This window comes from Delphinus delphis, chromosome 6 (genome assembly GCF_949987515.2).
Source record: "Delphinus delphis chromosome 6, mDelDel1.2, whole genome shotgun sequence".
NCBI lineage: Eukaryota > Metazoa > Chordata > Mammalia > Artiodactyla > Delphinidae > Delphinus > Delphinus delphis.
Genome location: NC_082688.1, coordinates 55298107 through 55321351, shown reverse-complemented (window position 1 = coordinate 55321351; position 23245 = coordinate 55298107). Strand labels below are relative to the sequence as shown.

Below are 23245 nucleotides of genomic sequence, written 5' to 3'. Positions count from 1 at the left end.
CAGCGGTTAAGAATCCACCTGCCAATGCAGGGGACACGGGTTTAAGCCCTGGTCTGGGAAGATCCCACATGTCACGGAGCAACTAAACCCATGCGCCACAACAACTGAGCCTCCACTCTAGAGCCTGCGAGCCACAACTACTAAACCCATGTACCACAACTACTGAAGCCCATGCACCTAGAACCTGTGCTCTGCAACAAGAGAAGTCACTGCAATGAGAAGCCTGCGCACCTCAACAAAGAGTAGCCCTCGCTCACTGCAACAAGAGAAAGCCTGCATGGAGCAACGAAGAGCTAACACAGCCAAAAATAAATAAATAAAATAATTTTTTTTTAAAAGTTCATATGATCTAGGATTAAATTTTAGTTAATGAAAGCTAGCTTAAGGTTGTTGGTTTCATTAAAATAGGCATGGCTTTGGGCTTCCCTGGTGGCGCAGTGGTTGAGAGTCCGCCTGCCGATACAGAAGACACGGGTTCGTGCCCCAATCTGGGAAGATCCCACATGACGCAGAGCGGCTGGGCCCGTGAGCCATGGCCGCTGAGCCTGCGCGTCCGGAGCCTGTGCTTTGCAACGGGAGAGGCCACAACAGGGAGAGGCCCAAGTACCGCAAAAAAAAAAAAAAAAAAAAAAAAAATAGGCATGTCTTTGGAGTTATCAATGGTGTAAATAACGGGGCATACAATTTTCCCTTTACATGGGTAGATGCAAGGCAGGGCCTGAGAGCTCCCCCTAAAGGCCTGTCCCAATTTTAGCTCAAGTTTCTTTAATTCATTCCACATTTTCCCCTTTTGATGAAAATCTTTCCTTGAAAGCATCACTGATCAAGAGTCAGGATCTCCACATGTAGGGGCACATTTAGTCTAAAGCCATAGGCTAAAATTTGTAAACAGAGGGGTTTTTAATGCTTTAAAACAAAAGTAATTTGGTTGTGGGAGGGGACATGCTATATCCCTTCATTATCCAAAACTTGTGTTTGCTAAAGAAAACGTTTCTCTGTGAAGTTGATACCTTAAACCAAAAGATGCTACACAGAAAGCAGTAGGCTATTTGCTGATCTTTCTTTACTTGTGCATTTACAGACTCTTTCTTCATCTGAAATTCACCTACAAAATGCTGTAATAGTGCAAAAGAACTTCTTCTTTGGATTAATCAAGAGGAACAGTGTCTAGGATGAAATAAGAATGCCACTACATAAAAATATGTATGTGCTACAGAGCACCAGTAGGCACATGAAAAGATGCCCAGCATCACTAATTATTAGAGAAATGCAAATCAAAACTACAGTGAAGGGGGGCTTCCCTGGTGGCGCAGTGGTTGAGAGTCCGCCTGACGGTGCAGGGGACACGGGTTCGTGCCCCGGTCCGGGAAGATCCCACATGCTGCGGAGCGGCTGGACCCGTGAGCCATGGCCGCTGAGCCTGCGCGTCCAGAGCCTGTGCTCCGCAACGGGAGAGGCCACAACAGTGAGAGGCCCTTGTACCGCAAAAAAAAAAAAAAAAAATCATTGCTGTTTACTCTTCCTCATGTTCTTCTTCATACCGTTACAGATTTTAAGTTGGACATTTCCACTAATTTCTTTGGTGTATTTTAAATCCATCCACTTTTTTTTAACATCTTTATTGGAGTATAATTGCTTTACAATGGTGTGTTAGTTTCTGCTTTACAACAAAATGAATCAGTTATATATATACATATGTTCCAATATCTCTTCCCTCTTGCATCTCTCTCCCTCCCACCCTCCCTATCCCACCCCTCCACGTGGTCACAAAGCACAGAGCTGATCTCCCTGTGCTATGCGGCTGCTTCCCACTAGCTATCTACCTTACCACTTTAATTATTTCTTACCCAAAAATCTTTCACATATGTACATCCTTTCCAAACCCAACATCTAAGCAAAAAAAAATGAAATAAAGGAAATAAAGACTGATACAGAATTGGACTACATAAAATTATAAATATCATAATCAAAAGTTTTTGTAAAATTAAGAAAAACGTGTTACAAAGGTTTAATGTATTTATACAACCAACTGTTACAAATCAGTAAGAAAATGGACAAAGAACATGAACAGGCATTTCACAAAAGAAACACAAATATTCCCTAAACTGAAAACATGGTCAACATGATTAATAATCAGAGAAAAGTAAATAATTATGAGATACTGTTTCTTCCCTATCACAATGGCACAGATTAAAAAGATCTGCAATACCCAGTGTTGGCAAGGATATTAAAAAAACAATAATATTTAAATTTTTTCCATTTAAAAAGGACAAGAGCAGTAATATGCATACTAAGAATTCTATGAAACACTGGTTATAATAATGAAAAGAAGTTTTAATGACCTTAAAGGGATCTGATCAATTAACTATGGTATACTTAGCGAAGAGAATACTGTAAGGACATTAAAAATGATGTCCATTAACTTATCCTTAGCATTATATGCAGTGCATAGCTTAAAATGGACACTAAGTATCTACTGAATGATTGACTGTATTATTTATTTAATGGATGACTGATTAAATGCTGATTGATATGGTTGAGTGCATAGGTGGGTGAGGGACTGATTGACACTGAGTGACCAACTGACCCATTGAGTGACTTGAATGACTGACTGACCAGCTGAATAAGTGACTGATAGGATGAATGTGTGAGTGAGTGCATGATGAGCCAAGAGAGTAATCAACTAACCAAATGAGTGACAGACTGAGTTGAGTGACCCTCTGACTGAATAAGGAAAGGACTAAATGAATAAATGAATTAATGAATGAATCTCTAACCACTGAAATGGAAAAGTCTCTACAATACACACTCTTGAGTTAAAATGGCACAAATCAGAATTAATGGGATGACTCTATTAATTTAAAACTGTACTTGACACATTAAAAATCAAATACCTAGGAATAAACCCACCTAAGGAGGCAAAAGACCTAAACTCAGAAAACTGTAAGATACTGATGAAAAAAATAAAAGATGACGCAAACAGATGGACAAATATACAATGTTCTTGGATTGGAAGAATCAATATTATCAAAATGACTATACTACCCAAAGCAATCTACAGATTCAATGCAATCCGTATCAAATTACCAATGGTATTTTTCACAGAATTAGAACAAAAAATTGTACAATTTATACGGAAACATGAAAGACCCTGAACAGCCAAAGCAATCTTGAGAAAGAAAAACGAGCTGGAGGAATCAGGCTTCCAGACTTCAGACTATACTACAAAGCTACAGTAATCAAGACAGTATGGTACTGGCACAAAAACAGAAATACAGATCAATGGAACAGGATAGAAAATCCACAAATAAACCCACACACTTACGGTTACTTAATCTAAGACAAACGAGGCAAGAATATACAGTGGAGAAGAGACACTCTCTTCAATAAGTGGTGCTGGGAAAACTGGACAGCTACATGTGAAAGAACAAAATTGGAACACACCCTAACACTACACACAAAAATAAACTCAAAATGGATTAAAGACCTAAATGTAAGACCAGATACTACAAAACTGTTAGAGGAAAACATAGGTAGAATACTCTCTGACATAAACTGCAGCAAGGTCTTTTTCAATCCACCTCCTAGAGTAAAGAAAATGAAAACAAGAATAAACAAATGGAACCTAATTAAAAGCTTTTGCACAGCAAGCAAAAGAAACCATAAACAAAGTGAAAAGACAACCCTCAGAATGGGAGAAAATATTTGCAAATGAAACAACCGACAAAGGATTAATCTCCAAAATATACAAACAGCTCAGGCAGCTCAAAAAAACAAATAACCCAATCAAAAAATGGGCAGAAGATCTAAATAGATGTTTCTCCAAAGAAGACATATGCGTGGTTAAAGAGTACATGATAAGATGCTCAACATCACTAATTATTAGAGAAATGCAAATCAAAACTACAATGAGGTATCACTTCACACCAGTCAAAATGGCCATGATCAAAATATCTACAAACAATAAATGCTGGAACGGGTGTGGAGAAAAGGGAATCCTCTTGCACTGTTGATGGGAATGCAAACTGGTACAGCCACTATGAAGAACAGTATGGAGGTTCCTTAAAAAACTAAAAATAGAGCTACCATATGATACAGCAATCCCACTCCTGGGCATACACCCAGAGAAAACCATAATTCAAAAAGATACACACACTCCAATGTTAATTGCAGCACTATTTACAATAGCCACCGAGACATGGAAGCAACCTAAATGTCCATCAACAGAGGAATGGATAAAGAAGATGTGGTACATATATACAATGGAATATTACTCAGCCATAAAAAAGAACAAAATAATGCCATTTGCAGCAACATGGATGGACCTAGAGATTGTCATACTGAGTGAAGTAAGTCAGAGAAAGACAAATATCATATGATAGTACTTATATGTGGAATCTAAAAAAGGCTACAAATGAACTTATCTACAAAACAGAAATAGAGTTACAGATGTAGAAAATTAACCTATGGTTACCAGGGGATAAGGCAGGGGGGAGGGATAAACTGAAAGATTGGGATTGACACATACACACTACTATATATAAAACAGATAACTAGTAAGGACCGACTGTATAGAACAGGAACTCTACTCAATACTCTGTAATGGCCTATATGGGAAAAGTATCTAAAAAAGAGTGGATATATGTATAACAGATTCACTTGCTGTACACCTGAAACTAACACAACACTGTAAATCAACTATATCCCCAATAAAATTTTTTTTAAAAACCATTAAGTGCAAAAAAATTAAATTAAATTAAACATCCAGAAAGATACTAAAATTAAGCAATTTATTAAACCAATCACTAAAGGACCTGTAATCTTTTTTTCCCCTTTGATTGACGAATGTAATTTTTAGATGACCACGTTTATGCCCCTGACTTTTTCTGTTTGAAGAGATATTGTTCAACACATGTACATTACTCTAATATTGACTCTTAAAACCGTACATAAAACATATGCAAATGTATGTATTTTAAAACAACATCATGATTCTTTCACATAAGAAGCAAGGGATTTGAGATGAATACTTACTCAACTTTGAGGTGTTAGAGAAGAAAAGGATGAGAACAGGTACACATTTAAAGGACAATGAAGTCAAACTTCATCATTTTACCCTGGGCCAGTCACAGAAATATATGCATGACAAGCAATAATTTAAAAGATCTCCTAAGAAACTTGATGCCATGGATTATATACGAATAGAAAGCAGAGAAAATGTAAATTCTTCAGCAAATTTATCTCCTTCCCCTATTTTTCGTCCTAGGAACACATTTTGAGCCACTCCTCAGAATCACGCTTCATGATGACTACATAGGAAAAGGTGAAAATAAAGATGGGGGAAAGTCTTTGAATAGATCTCTGAAAGTGCTGTGCATCGTGGGGGAGGGGAGGAGTGACCCTTAAGATTTCATTTCAAAACCATCATACTCCAAGCTTATACTACCAAGAAATTTTTTTATATTAACAAGCGATGAGTTTGCCTATAGAAAATAAAATTGCACAGGATACTTAACTAATTCTACTACTGAAGTACTTAACACTATTTTTTGCTATTGACATTCAAAAAATCTAAAGTTATTTAGATCAGTATGAATTTAAGTTCATACTGATTTTTAAAATACTACCATTTTAGAAGAATACTATTTTAGACATTCTAATGAAATAATTCTGTAAAGATTATAATGTGTCAGATAAAAAATAAACCACTTATGCATAAACAAGAATCAGGAATACATAAACCTGGAAATGAAATTTAATTTTCTAGACACTTACGTATTTTCTATTTTGGATGGATTTCCACTTCCACATTAACCATCATAAATCAAACGAACTTGTACCATAATTTACTATTTTCTTCTCTGGTCATTCCCCAAGTACTGAAATCCTCTCCAAACAAATCTTTCCAAGTTAAACCTTTGTTAAACCAATATATCTAATGGTTGCCTATAAACAAAGGGTGAGAGGTAGAGGAAGGAAAGTAGTATCAAAGGAGAGAAATAACTCCTACCATGAAGACTATTCCTAATACAATGGTATTTTTACTGACCACCATAATCAGCCGCACTGTGAAACTTATTACAATGAAAGGCGTACTTATTTTATTATTAATAATTTAAAATGTTCCAGGTAATAAATATATTCCAATTATCACTGAATATTTGCCTTAAAAAAGTCTGTGGGAAGGAGAGTTGGGGGTAAAAGCAGGAATAATATTTTTTAACAGGACAGGCTACTACTCTGATTTTCTTGTTTATATATATTTTATATACAAAGTAGTATCCATCCGTTACAAAAGCTTAAAAAACATTATTCTAAGTTCAGTTTTTTAAAATATTAAGTTATAAAATCCAGACTCACCTTTAATTCTATCTTTTCTGTTCTGGTCAATTATGACAGATGTAATAATCAGCCCTTAAATTAATTTTTCCTTGGGTATTCCAGTTCTCAAATGATTCACCCTAGGCTATGGACTGCCATTATGAAGTGACAAACTTCTCTTGGTATGCAAATTTGATACAGATAAAACCACAATTTAACCATTGTTAAATTATTAATAATTAAAGGCCAAAAATAGATTAGGAAAAGAAGAAAAGATCTTAAGTTAGCAAAAATCCATTCATCAAATACAAAAAATAAGACCTCACAATAAAGCCAAAAAAAAAAGGTAAAAGAGAAACGGAAAAACCAAACTCAGATCCAAGTTTAAAAATACGAAAAACGGGACTTCCCTGGTGGCCCAGTGGCTAAGACTCCACGCTCCCAAAGCAGGGGGCCCAGGTTTGATCTCTGGTCAGGGAACTAGATCCCACATGCTGCAACTAAAGACCCCACATGCCACAACAAACACCTGGTGTGCCACAACTAAGACGTGGCTCAGCCAAATAAATAAATAAATATTTTTAAAAAAAAACAATAAACAGGGAAATTAAATAGAATAATTAAATTGCATAATTGACACAAAGATCTGCTTATGTCTCTAAATTGTTGACTTCTTCATTTTATTTTCAAACATTTGAATACCTCCTGCATGCCAAATACTATATAGGACCTGAAAATGAAGAAACTAATAGAAATATTCCCTGAGCTAGAACTCACAGTACAGTTTCACAGAAGCCTTTGTTGAAACAAACGAAGTCAGGAAATAGACCCAACTATATACACAGTTTAAAACACTACCATTTCACAACAGCAGAGAAAAGATGGATTATTCAACAGATAGTGTTGGAACAATCAGACAATGATCTGAAGGAAAAGGTTGGATTCCACCTTATACCATTCACCAATATAAATACCAGCTGAATCAAGAAAACATGGGAAAGTTTCAAAAACATGATTTCAGGGATGAGAGGAACCTAATGAAGTATGATTAAAAACAAAATAAAAGACTGATAACTGAAAGAAAGGATTGAAAAAAATGAAAAAAAAATATGCATGGCAAAAGAAATCACACTATAAAGAGAGGCAAAAAAGATAAAAATACAACGTGGAGAAAATATTTACAATGCATTTCCCAAACACAGAGCCTTTTTCCCTAGTATAAAAAAAACTCTCACAAATCAAAGTAAAAGGTCAACAACCCAACAGAAAATGAGCCAGGATGAGAGTGAACAGCTCCCAGAAAAAGAAAATTTAAAGTTAAAATTATAATGAGATTCCATTTTTCACATCTCAAATTGGCAAAGATCAAACCATCTGAAAAGTGTAGAAAAGTATAAATTGGCATTTCTATGGAGATAAATTTGGCAATATTTATTGAAATTAATAACACATACCACTTTTAAATAAGCAATTCCTCTTCTATTTATTTAACCTATATTTATGGTCACATACACACAAACTGACTTATGTACAAAAATACTACTTTTTGAATTTTAAAACATTTAAATGTGCTACCTGTTCAAAAAGCACATAACTTTTTTTTTAAGATCAGAAAAATTATTTTTTTCTTATTAGTCATCCATTTTATACACATCAGTGAATACATGTCAATCTCCCAATTCATCACACCACAACCCCCACCCCCCACCACTTCCCCCCTTGCTGTCCATATGTTTTTTCTCTACTTCTGTGTCTCAATTTCTGCTCAGCAAACCGGTTCATCTGTACGATTTTCTAGGTTCCACATCTATGCATTAATATGTGATATTTGTTCTTCTCTTTCTGACTTACTTCACTCTGTATGACAATCCCTAGATCCACCCATGTCTCTACAAATGACCCAATTTAGTTCCTTTTTATGACTTGGTAATATTCCATTGTATATATGTAACACAACTTCTTTATCCATTCGTCTGTTGAAGGGCATTTAACGTTACTTCCATGACATGGCTATTGTAAATAGTGATGCAATGAACATTGGGGTGCATGTGTCTTTTTGAATTGTGGTTTTCTCTGGGTATATGCCCAGTAGTGGGATTGCTGGGTAATATGGTAATTCTATTTTTAGTTCTTTAAGGAACCTCCATATGGTTCTCCATAGTGGCTGTATCAATTTACATTCCCACCAACAGTACAAGAGGGTTCCCTTTTCTCCATACCCTCTCCAGCATTTGTTGTTTGTAGATATTCTGATGATGCCCATTCTAACTGGTGTGAGGTGATACCTCATTGTAGTTTTGATTTGCATTTCTCTAATAATTAGTGATGTTGAGCAGCTTTTCATGTGCTTCTTGACAATCTACATGTCTTCTTTGGAGAAATGTCTATTTAGGTCTTCTGCCCATTTTTGGATTGGGTTGGTTTTTTAATATTGAGCTGCATGAGTTGTTTATATATTTTGGAGATTAATCCTTTGAAGACTCATTTGCAAATATTTTCTCCCATTCTGAGGGTTGTCTTTTCGTCTTGTTCATCGCTTCCTTTGCTGTGCAAAAGCTTTTAAGTTTCATTAGGTCCCATCTGTTTCTTTTTCTTTTTCTTTCCATTACTCTAGGAGGTGGATCAAAAAATATCTTGCTGTGATTTATGTCAAAGAATGTTCTGACTATGTTTTCCTCTATGAGTTTTATACTGCTCGGGCTTACATTTAGGTCTCTAATCCATTTTGAGTTTATTTTTGTGGATGGTGTTAGGGAGTGTTCTAATTTCATTCTTTTACATGTAGCTGTCCAGTTTTCCCAGCACCACTTACTGAAGAGACTGTCTTTTCTCCATTGTATATCCTTGTCTCCTTTGTCATAGATTAGTTGACCATAGGTGCGTGGGTTTATCTCTGGGCTTTCTGTCCTGTTCCATTGATCTTTATTTCTGTTTTTGTGCCAGTACCATATTGTCTTGATTACTGTAGGTTTGTAGTATAGTCTGATGTCAGGGAGTCTGATTCCTCCAGCTCCGTTTTTTTCCCTCAAGACTGCTTTGGCTATTCGGGGTCTTTTGTGTCTCCATACAAATTTTAAGATTTTTTGTTCTAGTTCTGTAAAAAAATGCCACTGGTAATTTGATAGGGATTGCATTGAATCTGTAGATTGCTTCGGGTAGTATAGTCATTTTCACAATATTGATTCTTCCAATCCAAGAAAATGATGTATCTCTCCATCTGTTTATGTCATCTTTAATTTCTTTCATCAGTGGCTTATAGTTTTCTGCATACAGGTCTTTTGTCTCCCTAGGTAGGTTTATTCCTAGGTATTTTATTCTTTTTGTTGCAATGGTAAATGGGAGAGTTTCCTTAATTTCTCTTCCACATTTTTCATCATTAGTGTATAGAAATGCAAGAGATTTATGTGCATTAATTTTGTATCCTGCAACATTACCAAATTCATTGATTAGCTCTAATAGTTTTCTGGTGGCATCTTTAGGATTCTCTAAGTATATTATCATGTTATCTGCAAACAGTTTTACTTCTTCTTTTCCAATTTGTATTTCTTTTATTTCTTTTTCTTCTATGATTGCCGTGGCTAGGACTTCCAAAACTATGTGGAATAACAGCGATGAGAGTGGACATCCTTGTCTTGTTCCTGATCTTAAGAGGAAATGCTTTCAGTTTTTCACCATTGAGAATGATGTTTGCTGTGGGTTTGCGGTATATGGCCTTTATTATGTTGACATCGATTCCCTCTATGCCCACTTTCTGCAGAGTTTTTATCATAAATGGGTGTTGAATTTTGTCAAAAGCTTTTTCTGCATCTATTGAGATGATCATATGGTCTTTATTCTTCAATTTGTTAATATGGTGTATCACATTGATTGATTTGCGTATATTGAAGAATCCTTGCATCTCTGGGATAAATCCCACTTGCTCATGGTGTATGATCCTTTTGATGTGTTGCTGGATTCTGTTTGCTAGTATTTTGTTGAGGATTTTTGCATCTATATTCATCAGTGATATTGGTCTGTAATTTTCTTTTGTTGTAGTATCTTTGTTTGGTTTTGGCATCAGGGTGATGGTGGCCTCATAGAATGAGTTTGGGAGTGTTCCTTCCTCTGTAATTTTCTGGAAGAGCTCAAGAAGAATGGGTGTTAGCTCTTCTCTACATGTTTGATAGAATTCACCTGTGAAACCATCTGGTCCTGGACTTTTGTTTGTTGGAAGATTTTTAATCACAGTTTCAATTTCATTACTTGTGATTGGTCTGTTCATATTTTCTATTTCTTCCTGGTTCAGTCTTGGAAGGTTATACCTTTCCAAGAATTTGTCCATTTCTTCCACGTTGTCCATTTTGTTGGCACAGAGTTGCTTGTAGTAGTCTCTTAGGATGCTTTGTATTTCTGCGGTGTCTGTTGTAACTTCTCCTTTTTCATTTCTAATTTTATTGATTTGAGTCCTCTCCCTCTTTTTCTTGATGGGTCTGGCTAACAGTTTATCAATTTTGTTTATCTTCTCAAAGAACCAGCTTTTAGTTTTATTGATCTTTGCTATTGTTTTCTTTGTTTCTATTTCATTTATTTCTGCTCTGATCTTTATGATTTCTTTCCTTCTGATAACTTTGGGTTTTGTTTGTTCTTCTTTCTCTAGTTCCTTTAGGTGTAAGGTTAGATTGTTTGAGATTTTTCTTGTTTCTTGAAGTAGGCTTGTATAGCTATAAACTTCCCTCTTAGAACTGCTCTTGCTGCATCCCATAGGTTTTGGATCATCGTGGTTTCATTGTCATTTGTCTCTAGGTATTTTTTGATTTCCTCTTTGAGTTCTTCAGTGATCTCTTGGTTATTTAGTAACGTACTTTTAGCCTCCATGTGTTTGTGTATTTTACATTTTTTTCCATGTAATTGATTTCTAATCTCATAGCGTTGTGGTCAGAAAAGATGCTTGATATGGTATCAGCTTTCTTAAATTTACTGAGGCTTAGTTTGTGACCCAAGATGTGATCTATCCTGGAGAATGTTCCATGTGCACTTGAGAAGAAAGTGTAATCTGCTGTTTTGGAATGGAATGTCCTATAAATATCAATTAAATCTATCTGGTCTATTGTTTCATTGAAAGCTTGTTTCCTTCTTAATTTTCTGTTTGAATGATCTGTTCATTGGTGTAAGTGAGGTGTTAAAGTCCCCCACTATTATTGTGTTAAACATCGATTTCCTCTTTTAGAGCAGTTAGCAGTTGCCTTATGTACTGAGGTGCTCCTATGTTGGGTGCATGTATATTTATAATTGTTATATCTTCTTCTTGGACTGATCCCTTGATCATTATGTAGTGTCCTTCCTTGTCTCCTGTAACATTCTTTATTTTAAAGTTTATTTTATCTGATATGAGTATTGCTACTCCAGCTTTCTTTTGGTTCCCATTTGCATGGAATATATTCTTCCATCCCCTCACTTTCAGTCTGTATGTGTCCCTAGGTCTGAAGTGGGTCTCTTGTAGACAGCATACATATGGGTCTTGTTTTTGTATCCATTCAGCAAGCCTGTGTCTTTTGGCTGGAGCATTTAATCCATTCACGTTTAAGGTAATTATCGATATGTATGTTCCTATTACCATTTTCTTAATTGTTTTCAGTTTGTTTTTGTACGTCCTTTTCTTCTCTTGTGTTTCCCACTTAGAGAAGTTCCTTTAGCATTTGCTGTAGAGCTGGTTTGATGGTGGTGAATTCTCTTAGCTTTTGCTTATCTGTAAAGCTTTTGATTTCTCCATCGAATCTGAACGAGATCATTGCCAGGTAGAGTAATCTTGGTTGTAGGTTCTTCCCTTTCATCACTTTAAATATGTCATGACAGTCCCTTCTGGCTTCTAGAGTTTCTGCTGAGAAATCAGCTGTTAACCTTATGGGAGTCCCCTTGTATGTTATTTGTTGTTTTTCCCTTGCTGTTTTCAATAATTTTTGCCTTTAATTTTTGCCAATTTGATTACTATGTGTCTCAGCGTGTTCCTCCTTATGTTTATCCTGTATGGGACTCTCTGCACTTCCTGGACATGGATGGCTATGTCCTTTCCCATGTTAGGGAAGTTTTCCACTATAATCTCTTCAAATACTTTCTCGGGTCCTTTCTCTCTCTCTTCTTCTGGGACCCCTATAATGCGAATGTTGCTGTTTAATGTTGTCCCAGAGGTCTCTTAGGCTGTCTTCATTTCTTTTCATTCTTGTTTCTTTATTCTGCTCCCATCAGTGAATTCCACCATTCTGTCTTCCAGGTGACTTATCCGTTCTTCTGCCTCAGTTACTCTGCTATTGATTCCTTCTAGTGTAGTTTTCATTTCATTTATTGTATTGTTTGCTCTTTAATTCTTCTAGGTCTTTGTTAAACATTTTTTGCATCTTCTCAATCTTTGCCTCCATTCTTTTTCCAAGGTCCTGGATCATCTTCACTATCATTATTCTGAATTCTTTTTCTGGAAGGTTGCCTATCTCTACTTCATTAAGTTGTTTTTCTGGGGTTTTATCTTGTTCCTTCAACTGATACATAGCCCTCTGCCTTTTCATCTTGTCTATTTTTCTGTGAATATGGTTTTTGTTCCACAGGCTGCAGGACTGTAGTTCTTCTTGCTTCTGCTGTCTGCCCTCTGGTGGATGAGGGTATCCCAGAAAAATTACTGAAGGAACTCTGGGAACCTAGTACTTAAAAAATTAGCTATAATAAATTTCCAGTCATCATAAATATTCTGATTTTACCTTCAGTTAAATATTAGACCAAGATGAGTCTTCACTTTGTCATAATGCTATAATAATAGCTTGATTATTCAACATGAAGAATCCTTTTACTGGAACCATTTTTCAGCTCATTTCTATATTTAAGTTGAGATTGAGTGCCATATTAGTTCTGTTTGGAATCCTCCTTGAAGACTTGTCCATCATAGTCAAGACCAGGGCTCAGAGTTTCTAAAAAAGATTTTAGAAGATGAATTAAATTTAGTCAGATGTAGGCTTGGCAGCTACCAGGAGCAAGACTTCTAGGATGGTGGATGACCTTGCTGAGTCAACTCTCTGGGACTGAATCCTTCTTTGCCAGTTTAACTAATGTGGTGTCCTCATCTGGCAGTCCAGTAGTAAAGATTCCGCACTTCCACTGCAGAGAGCGCAGGTTCAATCCCTGGTGGGGGAACTAAGATCCTGCAAGTCTTGTGGTGCAGCCTGCTAGTGCTGGAGGGTCTCCTGCAGAGGTGGCAGGTGGCTGTGGCTCACCGTGAGGTCAAGGACACTGGCAGCAGAAGTTCTGGGAAGTACTCCTTGGCATGAGCCCTCCCAGAGTCCGCCATTAGTCCCACCAAAGAGCCAGGTAGCAGGACATAAACATTTTAAGAGAGAATAAAAAGAAGAGACAAATAGAGACAACTTTTCCAAAGAGCTTTGCTCCAAAAGGCAGTAGAAATGGGGCAGTAGCTTGAAGACAATATGGAGTCAAGTAATGGTATAAATTAGGAATTGGCAAACTACAGCTCACAGGTCAAATTCAGACAGTTACCTGTTTTTGTAAAGAAAGCTTTACAAAACTGCCTGTTTTGTATATAAAGCTTTACATGTCTCTTCATTTATGGCTGCTTTTGCACCGCAATGGTAGAGTTGAGTAGTTGCATCAGAGACAATCTTGCCTGAAAAGCCCAAAATATTTACTCTCTGTTCTTTAAGAGAAATACTGCCAAATCCTGGTTTAAATCAGTAACTCTCACAGTTTGGTACCCAAACCAACATCATCAGCATCACTTGGGAACCTATCAGAAATGCAAATTCTCAGGTCCCACTACAGACCTACTGAATCAGAAACTCTGGGCACAGGGCCCAGCAATCTGTGTGTAAACAAGACCTCTAGGTAATTCTGATTAAGAACTACTGGGGGGGCTTCCCTGGTGGCGCAGTGGTTGAGAGTCTGCCTGCCGATGCAGGGGACACGTGTTCGTGCCCCGGTCTGGGAAGATCCCACATGCCGCGGAGTGGCTGAGCCCGTGAGCCATGGCCGCTGAGCCTGCGCGTCCGGAGCCTATGTTCCGCAACGGGAGAGGCCACAACAGTGAGAGGCCCACATACATCAAAAAAAAAAAAAAAAAAAAGAACTACTGGGTAAGGGAACGGTTCTAGTAAGGCCAGGAACAGATAGGGACCCATCTGGAGTTTGTGTTCACAAATTTAAAGGGCCTTGAAGAGATTTAATGGAAACTTAACTGGCCTCAAGGAGGCTGTCAGTGAGGGCTTAAAGGAAAAAGAGGAAAATACTATTGAAAGCTAAATAAAAGGAGATCCTTGTTATATAGTAAAGTTTAGCAAAACTATCACCTATGGTAACATGGAAAATAAAACATATACCTAATAAATTAAGAAGATTCTAGGTAGAATGTTGAAGAAACAGCTAGCTTCTTCTATCTGCCTTTATAAGTGAAAGAGCAGCAAGAGGAAATAAAAAATGAGCTATTCGCTTTCTGAGTGGAATTTCAATGAAATGTAAAGGGCTAAAAACAGTCTTTTCAGCCAGCAAAATGTTCTTAAAGAAAGGGCCTCAAGGCAAAAACCAAATCTAGAGTGGGACCACTGTTCAGACCTCAGAAAGATCTGAATCAGTACCTCACAGATCCCTTCAAACAAGAGATTACCTTAGGATCTTAAGGATATTGTTCTACAGCAGCTTCACAGAAGCCTAAGGTAGCAAAAAGTTCCTCTCAAAACAGATTTGTGGGTATGACTTTTGTCTGATGGAGTAGACTATGAACTGACACACAGGAAGTCCACAAAGTTTTTACTGGAGTTACATTAGCTTAGAATGAAAGGGACAGTAATAATATAAAATAAAAGGAGGCATTTGGACCCCAAACTGCTACAGGCAGGAAGCAAGCTCAGAAACTTACTCAGTGGCAAACAAGGTCAGTTCTTCTGGGGAAAAAAAAAAATGATTCAGAAGGTGAAGCCAAAGACCAAAAGAAGATGCCACGGCCCACTAAGAACAACTTCCAGGGAACAGGACTGAACTCTAATCAAGGAACTGCCATCATGCACATAGCCAGGTTTTGGAGTTGCTATAGAATGCCATGTGACTCCTTTTTTCCCTCTTTTTTGAACAGGAATGTCTAATGCAGTTAATGCATGCCTTTCCAATCTTGTAGTTTAATTATGTGGGGGCATATTACTTGTCTTTTCACAGGTCTTCAGTTATAGAGGAATCATTCTCAAGAAACCATACCCAAGGAACCTCATCTTCACCTGGACCTGATTTCAATGATGAGATACTGGATTTTGAGCGATGTCATTATGGGATGTGAATTAGAGGTCTCTGAGGAAGGGGTTAGTGTATTTTGGACATAGGAGGGATGTGAAGTGTGGCAAAATGGCAATTATGGCAATAATATTGTCCAGAGATAGCCATAACAAAATCTCCTATCCCATGTTTTCTTCCACAATGTGACCTTGCCACTCCCCAATTTATACCGAGGGCTAACCTGATTAGGTCCACCAAACCTAACCTGACTCACTTGCTTTTAATCGCCTGCCTTTAGTTGATTTTAAAATCCATATAGCTAACAGTCATTAGCCAAGCAATATATCTAAACTCCCAATAGCTTTCTCATAAATAACACCTTAGACTACAAGTCACTATAATAATGCTTGCCTAAGTTGTTTTTCAGGAGCTAGTTCTTGACCAGCTCAACCCAGCTGAGACCACCACCCATTCAACTGGGACTGCCTGATTGTCCATTGGATCACCTTTTCATGTCAGAAGACCCAAAGCTCCACCCTCAGATCATACTAATGCCACCATTTTCTGAACATGCACCCCATGTAGAAGCCTGTAGCTCAGTTGTGCCTGTGCAGAACTTCAATTACTGCACTTTTTTCCTGCTTCCAATCACCTTTCCCCATGCCTCAGACCACCATTCTCCTTTATTCCATAAATATCCCAAGCGCTTCACTTTCGGGAAGGCAGATTTGAGATTTGTTCTCCAGTCTCCTCACTTGGCTGCCCCATGAGTAAACATTTTCTCTGCTGCAAACCTCAGCATCTCAGCATGTGGCTTCCTGCACATCAGGCAAAGGAACCTGGTTGGGTAACACAAGAAGCAGTCTATTCCCCACCCCCACTTCGCCATGTTCACTGAAATACTCACTTTTAAACCCTGACTCACCAGGTAAGAAAGCCAACTACCCTGAGGCCCCGATATTTTAAGGAAGCCCAAGCCACATGTACATGTTCCAGTTAAGAGCCCCAGCTGAGATCTGAGTCAGCAGCCAGTGTCAATTACCAGTCATGTGAGTGAAGACACCTCCAGATGATTCTAGCCCTCTACCTCCAAATTACCCCCAGCCAGCAACTCTTCCCAACTGAGGTCCTAGACACTGTAGAGGGGAAACAAGTCATCTCTGGTGTGCTCTATCTGAAATACTGACTCGTAATATGAGTCTAATAAAGTAGTTATTTTTCATCACTAAGTTGTGGGGTGGTTTTGTCACAAAGTAATAGCAACTAAAATACATACTAATGGAAATGATCCAGTAGAGGGAAAAATTGAGAATGCAAGAAAAGGAGAGAGAAATACAGTGCTAAAGTCCTTGAAGGCAAAAGGGGATGGTTTCCTCTACCCAAATAGATGAAGAAGTCTTACATGGGACACTGAATAGTACATACATTGTAAAGGAGGGAAGGGCAGAGTACAGGTACAGATACAGAATTGGAGGAAAGGGGCCTATTGATGGTGGATTGTGTTATTTACACATATGGAGCTAAGTACCAGAAGACACTGTTTTAAGATTTGAAAGTGGTTTCCTGGAGAACAAGAATCAGAGATGCGGGGAGGGGGGCAGAGGCAAGGGGCTGCTGTTTTTTGTTATAAACATTTAAACCATTTACTTCTTAAACTTTATACACACTTTACCATGTGATTTCACCTTTTTAAAGTACACAGTTTTTTAAAAAATTTAGTCCACTCCTTCATTTTGCAAATGAGGAAAAAACAAGACTCACTGATTATGTGACTTGCTCAAAATCACACACCATATTGACAGCAGTCAGTCCTTGATCCCCTGACTTCCAAAACAGTGTACTTCCTCACATCACACTACCTTTTATATTATAAAAATATTACCTACTGGCATATTTCATAATCAGAATTTATTAAAATAACCTAGTAAGCAATAATGAATGCCCTATTCCCAAGGACTGATACCATAAAAGGCAGAAGAGTGTCCTTGTGAAGATCAAAATACTCATTCAAGCAAAATAAATAGCCCATGGACTATCTCTACCTCATTCACCTTTAGAATAGCTATACTGTACAGGCTTCAAAAACAGATAACACTTCCTTTGTCCTTTCCTAATCTGAATACTCTTAATTATACTACCTTCAGTTTTATAAGTTATCAACCAAGAATTTCTCTTTCCTTTTAGCAATTAATACCTTATCATTTTATTCAGATCTTACCAGTACAATTGCACCTAGAGGTTAGTTGTCTAAACTGACAGACCAATGAATGTCTAATGCTAACCACTGAATGTCTACTCATTCAAATAATATAAATGCAGGGCTAATGCCCATAAGGAATATGGGTCCCTGTGTAGTGTGATATGAGAGGACACAGATGAATGACAAACATTCTGTCAAAAAATACCTCCTAGTCTTTATTGTGTCTAAAATTCTCATCATTAGTCCCAGGGATGGAGAGTTTTGAATAGAAGTCTCCACTGATCAACCAAAAGTCAAATTCAACGGTTTTTTGTTATACTAGAGAGAACAAAATATTTGCAATGGTTATTTCTGCATGGGGAAACCATAAGCAATTTTCTTCTTTCTTCTGCTTTTCTAGGTTTTATATTAGGAAAGACAGCAGTACACATTTTTAAGAACTTTTTCTTTCTTTTTTTAAAAATTAATTAATTTATTTATTTTTGGCTGCATTGGGTGTTCGTTGCTGTGCACAGGCTTTTTCTAGTTGTGGCGAAAGGGGGCTACTCTTCGTTGTGGTGTGCAGGCTTCTCACTGTGGTGGCTTCTCTTGTTGCAGAGCACGGGCTCTAGGCGCACGGTCTTCAGTAGTTGTGGCACGTGGGCTCAGTAGTTGTGGCTCGAGGGTTCTAGATACATGCTCAGTAGTTGTAGCGCACGGGCTTAGTTGCTCTGTGGCACGTGGGATCTTCCCGGACCAGGGATCGAACCCGTGTCACCTACATTGGCAGGCGGATTCTTAACCACTGCGCCACCAGAGATGTCCCAAGACCTTTTAAAATTCTGATTCTTCTCACTTCTTGGCAGTGATCAACAATGGTAAACTTGTTAATCAATCCCACCTTCTTAACCTACCCACCCACCTGCTTCACACACTGACTGCTCCATCTTTGTCGCCTTTGCCAATTCCTCTTCTTTCACCCATTCTCTAATTATGTGTAGTTCCCAAGGCTCAATCTCAGATGCACTGCTCTTCTCTCTAAGCACAATTCCAGCCTTAAATTTCTCTATTACGTTCTAGTCATATTGTCCCACTGTCTGGCTATCTATTTTCACTTACTTACCCCACTGTCACCTCAAACTCAACATATCCAAAATATAAGCCCAGTTGTCCGTATCCCGTCAACCAGCTACTAATACCTCATACCTATTTCTGTCAGTACTGTCATTAATAAAACCCTAGTTCTCTTTTTGTCACCAATTAGGTGAGTAACTTTGGCCACATTTTTAAACCTCTCTGGGTTTCCTAATGCACATGTTCTCAGATATCTTAAGAGTTTCAACACTCTTTGATTTCCTCTGTCACTGAGGATCAAAACTTCAGTCATTTTTGATTACTCCTCTCCCTCCCCGCACTACACCCTCCTTTCTGATTCAGTCCAGAATTAAGCCTTGTGTGACATCTCTCCAGTCTTATTTTCACTAAAGCCAAATCCTCATTACCTCAGGCCCAGATTATTTTCCTAGCTTTATCACTTCTCTTTCCAACTCATACTCTACCCAGTGCTGGTGCCACTGTGATTTTCTTAAAATACTTTTTTAAGCAAGTTCCTTCTCAATCTGAAACTTTTAAAGCTTGTCTATTACCTATGAAGCAAAGTGCTGATACATTCTTCTCATCCTAGCACTTAAAACCATCCATAATCTAATTCCAATCCACATTTTCAACCTGATTTCTTACTACTCTGGATTCTAAGAGGTTGATATGACTTTCAATATTCTAGGCTGAGGATAAGAGTCCCGGGATTCAGGTGGTAAAAGTGGGGGAAGCAGAAATATGAATGACAAAATAAATATGAATAGGACATGTTGAATGGATTAATATATGAGGTAAATGAAAGAGGTAGTTTAAAGATGACATCTAATTTAAAGCCTATATGGCTAGGAGAGAAGGAAATTACAAAGGGGTATAAAAAGATGATTTTCATTTAAGGTATGTTATGTTTAAGGAGATGGTCAAAAATACTAGTAGAAAAACAGTACTGGAAAAACCAGAAAGTAACTAGAATGACAATCAATAGGATTAGCCTAAAACGAAAGAGCTAGACAGAAGCTATAAAGATATTAAATAGGAGAGTAAATATACTAAGCTATGATCAGCTAGTACTGGCTTTATCAATAAATTGATAACCAGCTGTATCAATAATTGTATGAATAATTTTGGTGGGGAGGGGAATCAATTAGTGACCAACATTAAAAAATGCAGTTTTCTCATTTAAAAAAATTTATCAGAAAAGCCAACCAAAACCTAAGGCAAAGGTTCCCAAACTTTCTCCATTTAGGAAATTCTTAGTCTTAGTAATTTTTTCATAGCACCCTTAGGCCAAAAGAAATACTTAAGTAGGTGGGTTCAAACCCCTTAAGTGTTAATGTCCTTATAACTTACTGCTTGTTGGACACTGTACAAACTCTCAAACCTGGAATCAAATTGGACAACATGACACTGTAGTATGCTGTTTCATACAGTAGTTGCTTTTTATCAGAGCAACCTCTAAAAATACAGCTTTGCAAAAACATGACATTGTAGAAAGGAATGTGTCAATCTAATGTTGAAACTGTGAACTACCTCAAACTATCAGTTCATGCTTGGGTTCAATGGCACTCTAGGCCACCTCAGCACATAGTCTGGGAAACTGGGAGCAAAGGGAAGGGGCCTAAAAAAGAGAAGAATAAAAAATAATGGGAGAGGAGCAAAAGAAAGTTCTTATTAGCATGGTTAACCACAAGAGGGCAGCACAACAGTTGGTAGGGGCGGCACAAATGTGGGGGGGAGGGGGGTGCGGAGAGATGATAAGGGTCAAACCTTTCCATAAAAACGCTCTAAGACCCCTTAACCACTTCAAGACATAAAAGTCCTTTTTCTCCTTATACTAAAGAGGAAGAAACACTGGTCACTGGCAGATCACCTTATGCAGTCATTGTGCCCTTCTCTGAATATCCTTTGCCTGCCCAGCCATGACTTTCACAGTAGCCAAGCAATGTACTACTTTGCATGCATAATCTTATTCAATCCTCACAACAATCTTATAAGAAAGTGAGACTCAAAGAGATTTTAAATAATACCACTATTAAGTGGCAGGAACACCAGAATTCAAACCCAGATCTGACCCCAAAGCCAATGTCCTTCCCTATTCTGCCTCAAAAGTATCTCACCTTTCAGCAATAACCAGGTGAAGTAGAGAAAAGATCATGTTCCCATCCTATACCTGAGACACCTGTCTCAAATCACTAGGAAAAACCAGTAAATGAAACAAACTATTCCTTAACAGGTCCCTAAAACATGCTAAATAACTCCAAACACAGGACACTCAGAGCCAAAACAAGCATTATATGCTTAACTAGTCAGCAAGTACTGTAGCTTTCCTGTACAGGTAAATACTTGTTAAGGCAAATGTTGGACACATCTGCTTTGCAGATATGTTACACACTAAAAGATATGTGCACATACAAGCAAGTGATTCTCATACCTAAAGTGGTAAAAGGTGAAGGGGGTAGGCAAAGGTAGGCCAAAGGTTGATTATTCATCTTCATATCTATTGGGTGTTATATCAGAATATCTGCAATAGCCCAACAACTCACTTGTACAAACCTATTATGAAACCAAAAGCAATCGTCATCGCTCTTATTCCCACTTGTAGTTTCCTTCTCCACATTCTTCCTCCCCTCTGTGACATACTCAGCTGCCTCTATCCTTTCATTCAGAGAAAAGGAGTTTCTTCTGACAGATTAATAACCAACGGAAAGCAAAATGGGTAAATTCAACCGACACAGCAAACTTAAGCAGATAAAACCATTCACGAAGCATTCAGTGTGGTAGCAGAAACCCCAGCAAGAGCAGCTAACCTGTCCTCTCAATAGGTATCTCTTATTACTTGAAAATGTTCCTCGTTCAAAGATTAACAATATTTGGCTGCTTGAGGAGAAAGGGTAACGGACAACGTTTTCTGTGCAAAGAAAGACAATGTACAATCAGCAGAGAAACAAACAACTAACGTTTCTTAAAGGATCCAAGAGCAACAATAACCCCCAAAATTACCCTCCCAGAGCAATATTCAAAGTTCAGTACTGCCATTTTCAAAGGAGTAAGCGACAATGAGCCCTGCCCGTCGACACACGCTTCCATTGGACTTCCTACGCACAACAGCTCGAGACACCCTCGTCTTTACTGCAACGAAAAAAGACAGCAGCCAGGATCGCATACCCACCTTCGCGGGAAGGGGAGGAAGGGCCTCTTCTGCAGAAGAGAAACAGGTCACATCTTGTTGCCTTGCCTGCTTCCGAAACCTAAAAAAAAAAAAAAAAAAAAAGCAGCAGTTAGTACCGCAGAAATCCAGGGGAAATTGATGCTCTTTTCTAGGCTGTTCAGATGTCTAAAAAATTTTAAAGAGGAATAAGTAAAGGGGGAGGAGGAATATCAGACACATAAGGATGCAAATATCAACGCAAGACACTCCGTTGTAGGTTCCCTTTTAAAGAGGAGGATTTTCTTGACGAGAAGTTTACTGCCACTAGCGAGGGGAAAGCGGGGATCAGGAGGTGGGAGGGAGGGTGAAGAGAGAACTGCTGCCGGAGCCCAGGCAGCAATAACACCCACCCGCTGCACGGATCAGGCGACGAGGACGCGCCCCGAGGCCGCAGGGACTGCTCCTACCCGGCGCCTCCGCCCGGCCACGATCTTCGAAGCCCCTGGAGCGGGCAAGGGTCCGAGCGTCCGCCAGGCTGGGCCCTCGGGGGCCCTCCCGTGCGGGTTCTGCTCCCACTCACATCCCTCGGCGGCGAGGACCGGGCCTCTCCCTGCGCGGCGATAGCAGCCCTCCGCCCCGACGCGCGCCGCAAGTCCGGGCCCCGGGGCCGAGTGGCCGAGGCGGCGGCACGAACTGACGAGCGAGCCGGGAGCCGGCCCAGCCTCTCAGCGCCCCGGGAAGCCGTCAGCGGAGGCCGCTAGCGGAGGCCGCTGCTTGCCCCCTTCTGCTCCTCTTCCTCTCTCCTTCCGGCAGCCCACACCACTCCCACTTCGGGCAGCCGGGAAGCCCGTCACAGTCGTCGTCTCCACCCTCTCCCAAGCCACACCGTCTTCTCAGCGCCGCAGGCGACACTGTCTGGGACGTCCTATTTACGTCCAACTCAGCCTCCCAGTTGGCCTCGGGTGCCGCGGCCGGTTCACGGCTGGCTGAGGCCTCCTCGGAGCGGGGCGGGGGCGGGCGCGGGCGCCTGGCGTGCGCCCCCGGTCTGCGCGTGCGCGCGTGTGCCTCTCCACCCAGGCCGCGCTTTCCCCGGCGCGCGCGGAGGGGCCGACGGGGACTAGCTACGCAGGACCGTGGCTTCTCGGGAAGCCGGCGAGCGTGCGCGGAGATTCCCGCGGTGGCCCCTGGGCGTGAGCAGGCGGGGAGACTTGAGCTGGGCTGGGCCCCCCGCAGATGGCCGTGTGCGTGGCCGGAGGCGGCTGGGAATG

The 23245-nt window shown here is 39.3% G+C and overlaps 1 protein-coding gene across 3 annotated transcripts in view; it reads right to left on the bottom strand.

The window, feature by feature from the left end:
• Positions 1 to 22953, bottom strand: part of JAK2 (Janus kinase 2) — a 162809-nt gene extending 139856 nt beyond the window's left edge. The window contains exons 1-2 of one of the 3 annotated variants that reach the window (XM_060014695.1): positions 22388 to 22953; positions 21999 to 22077 (exon numbers count right to left, since the gene is read on the bottom strand). Coding sequence is in view for 1 of the 3 variants with exons in the window: in XM_060014693.1 (XP_059870676.1) it covers positions 21999 to 22077; positions 22558 to 22559 (81 nt within the window). In the remaining 2 variants the exon portion in view is untranslated. The remainder of the gene's footprint in view (positions 1 to 21998; positions 22078 to 22387) is intronic. The other 2 variants (XM_060014696.1, XM_060014693.1) reach the window with 2 other exon arrangements.
• Positions 22954 to 23245: the final 292 nt, after the last annotated feature.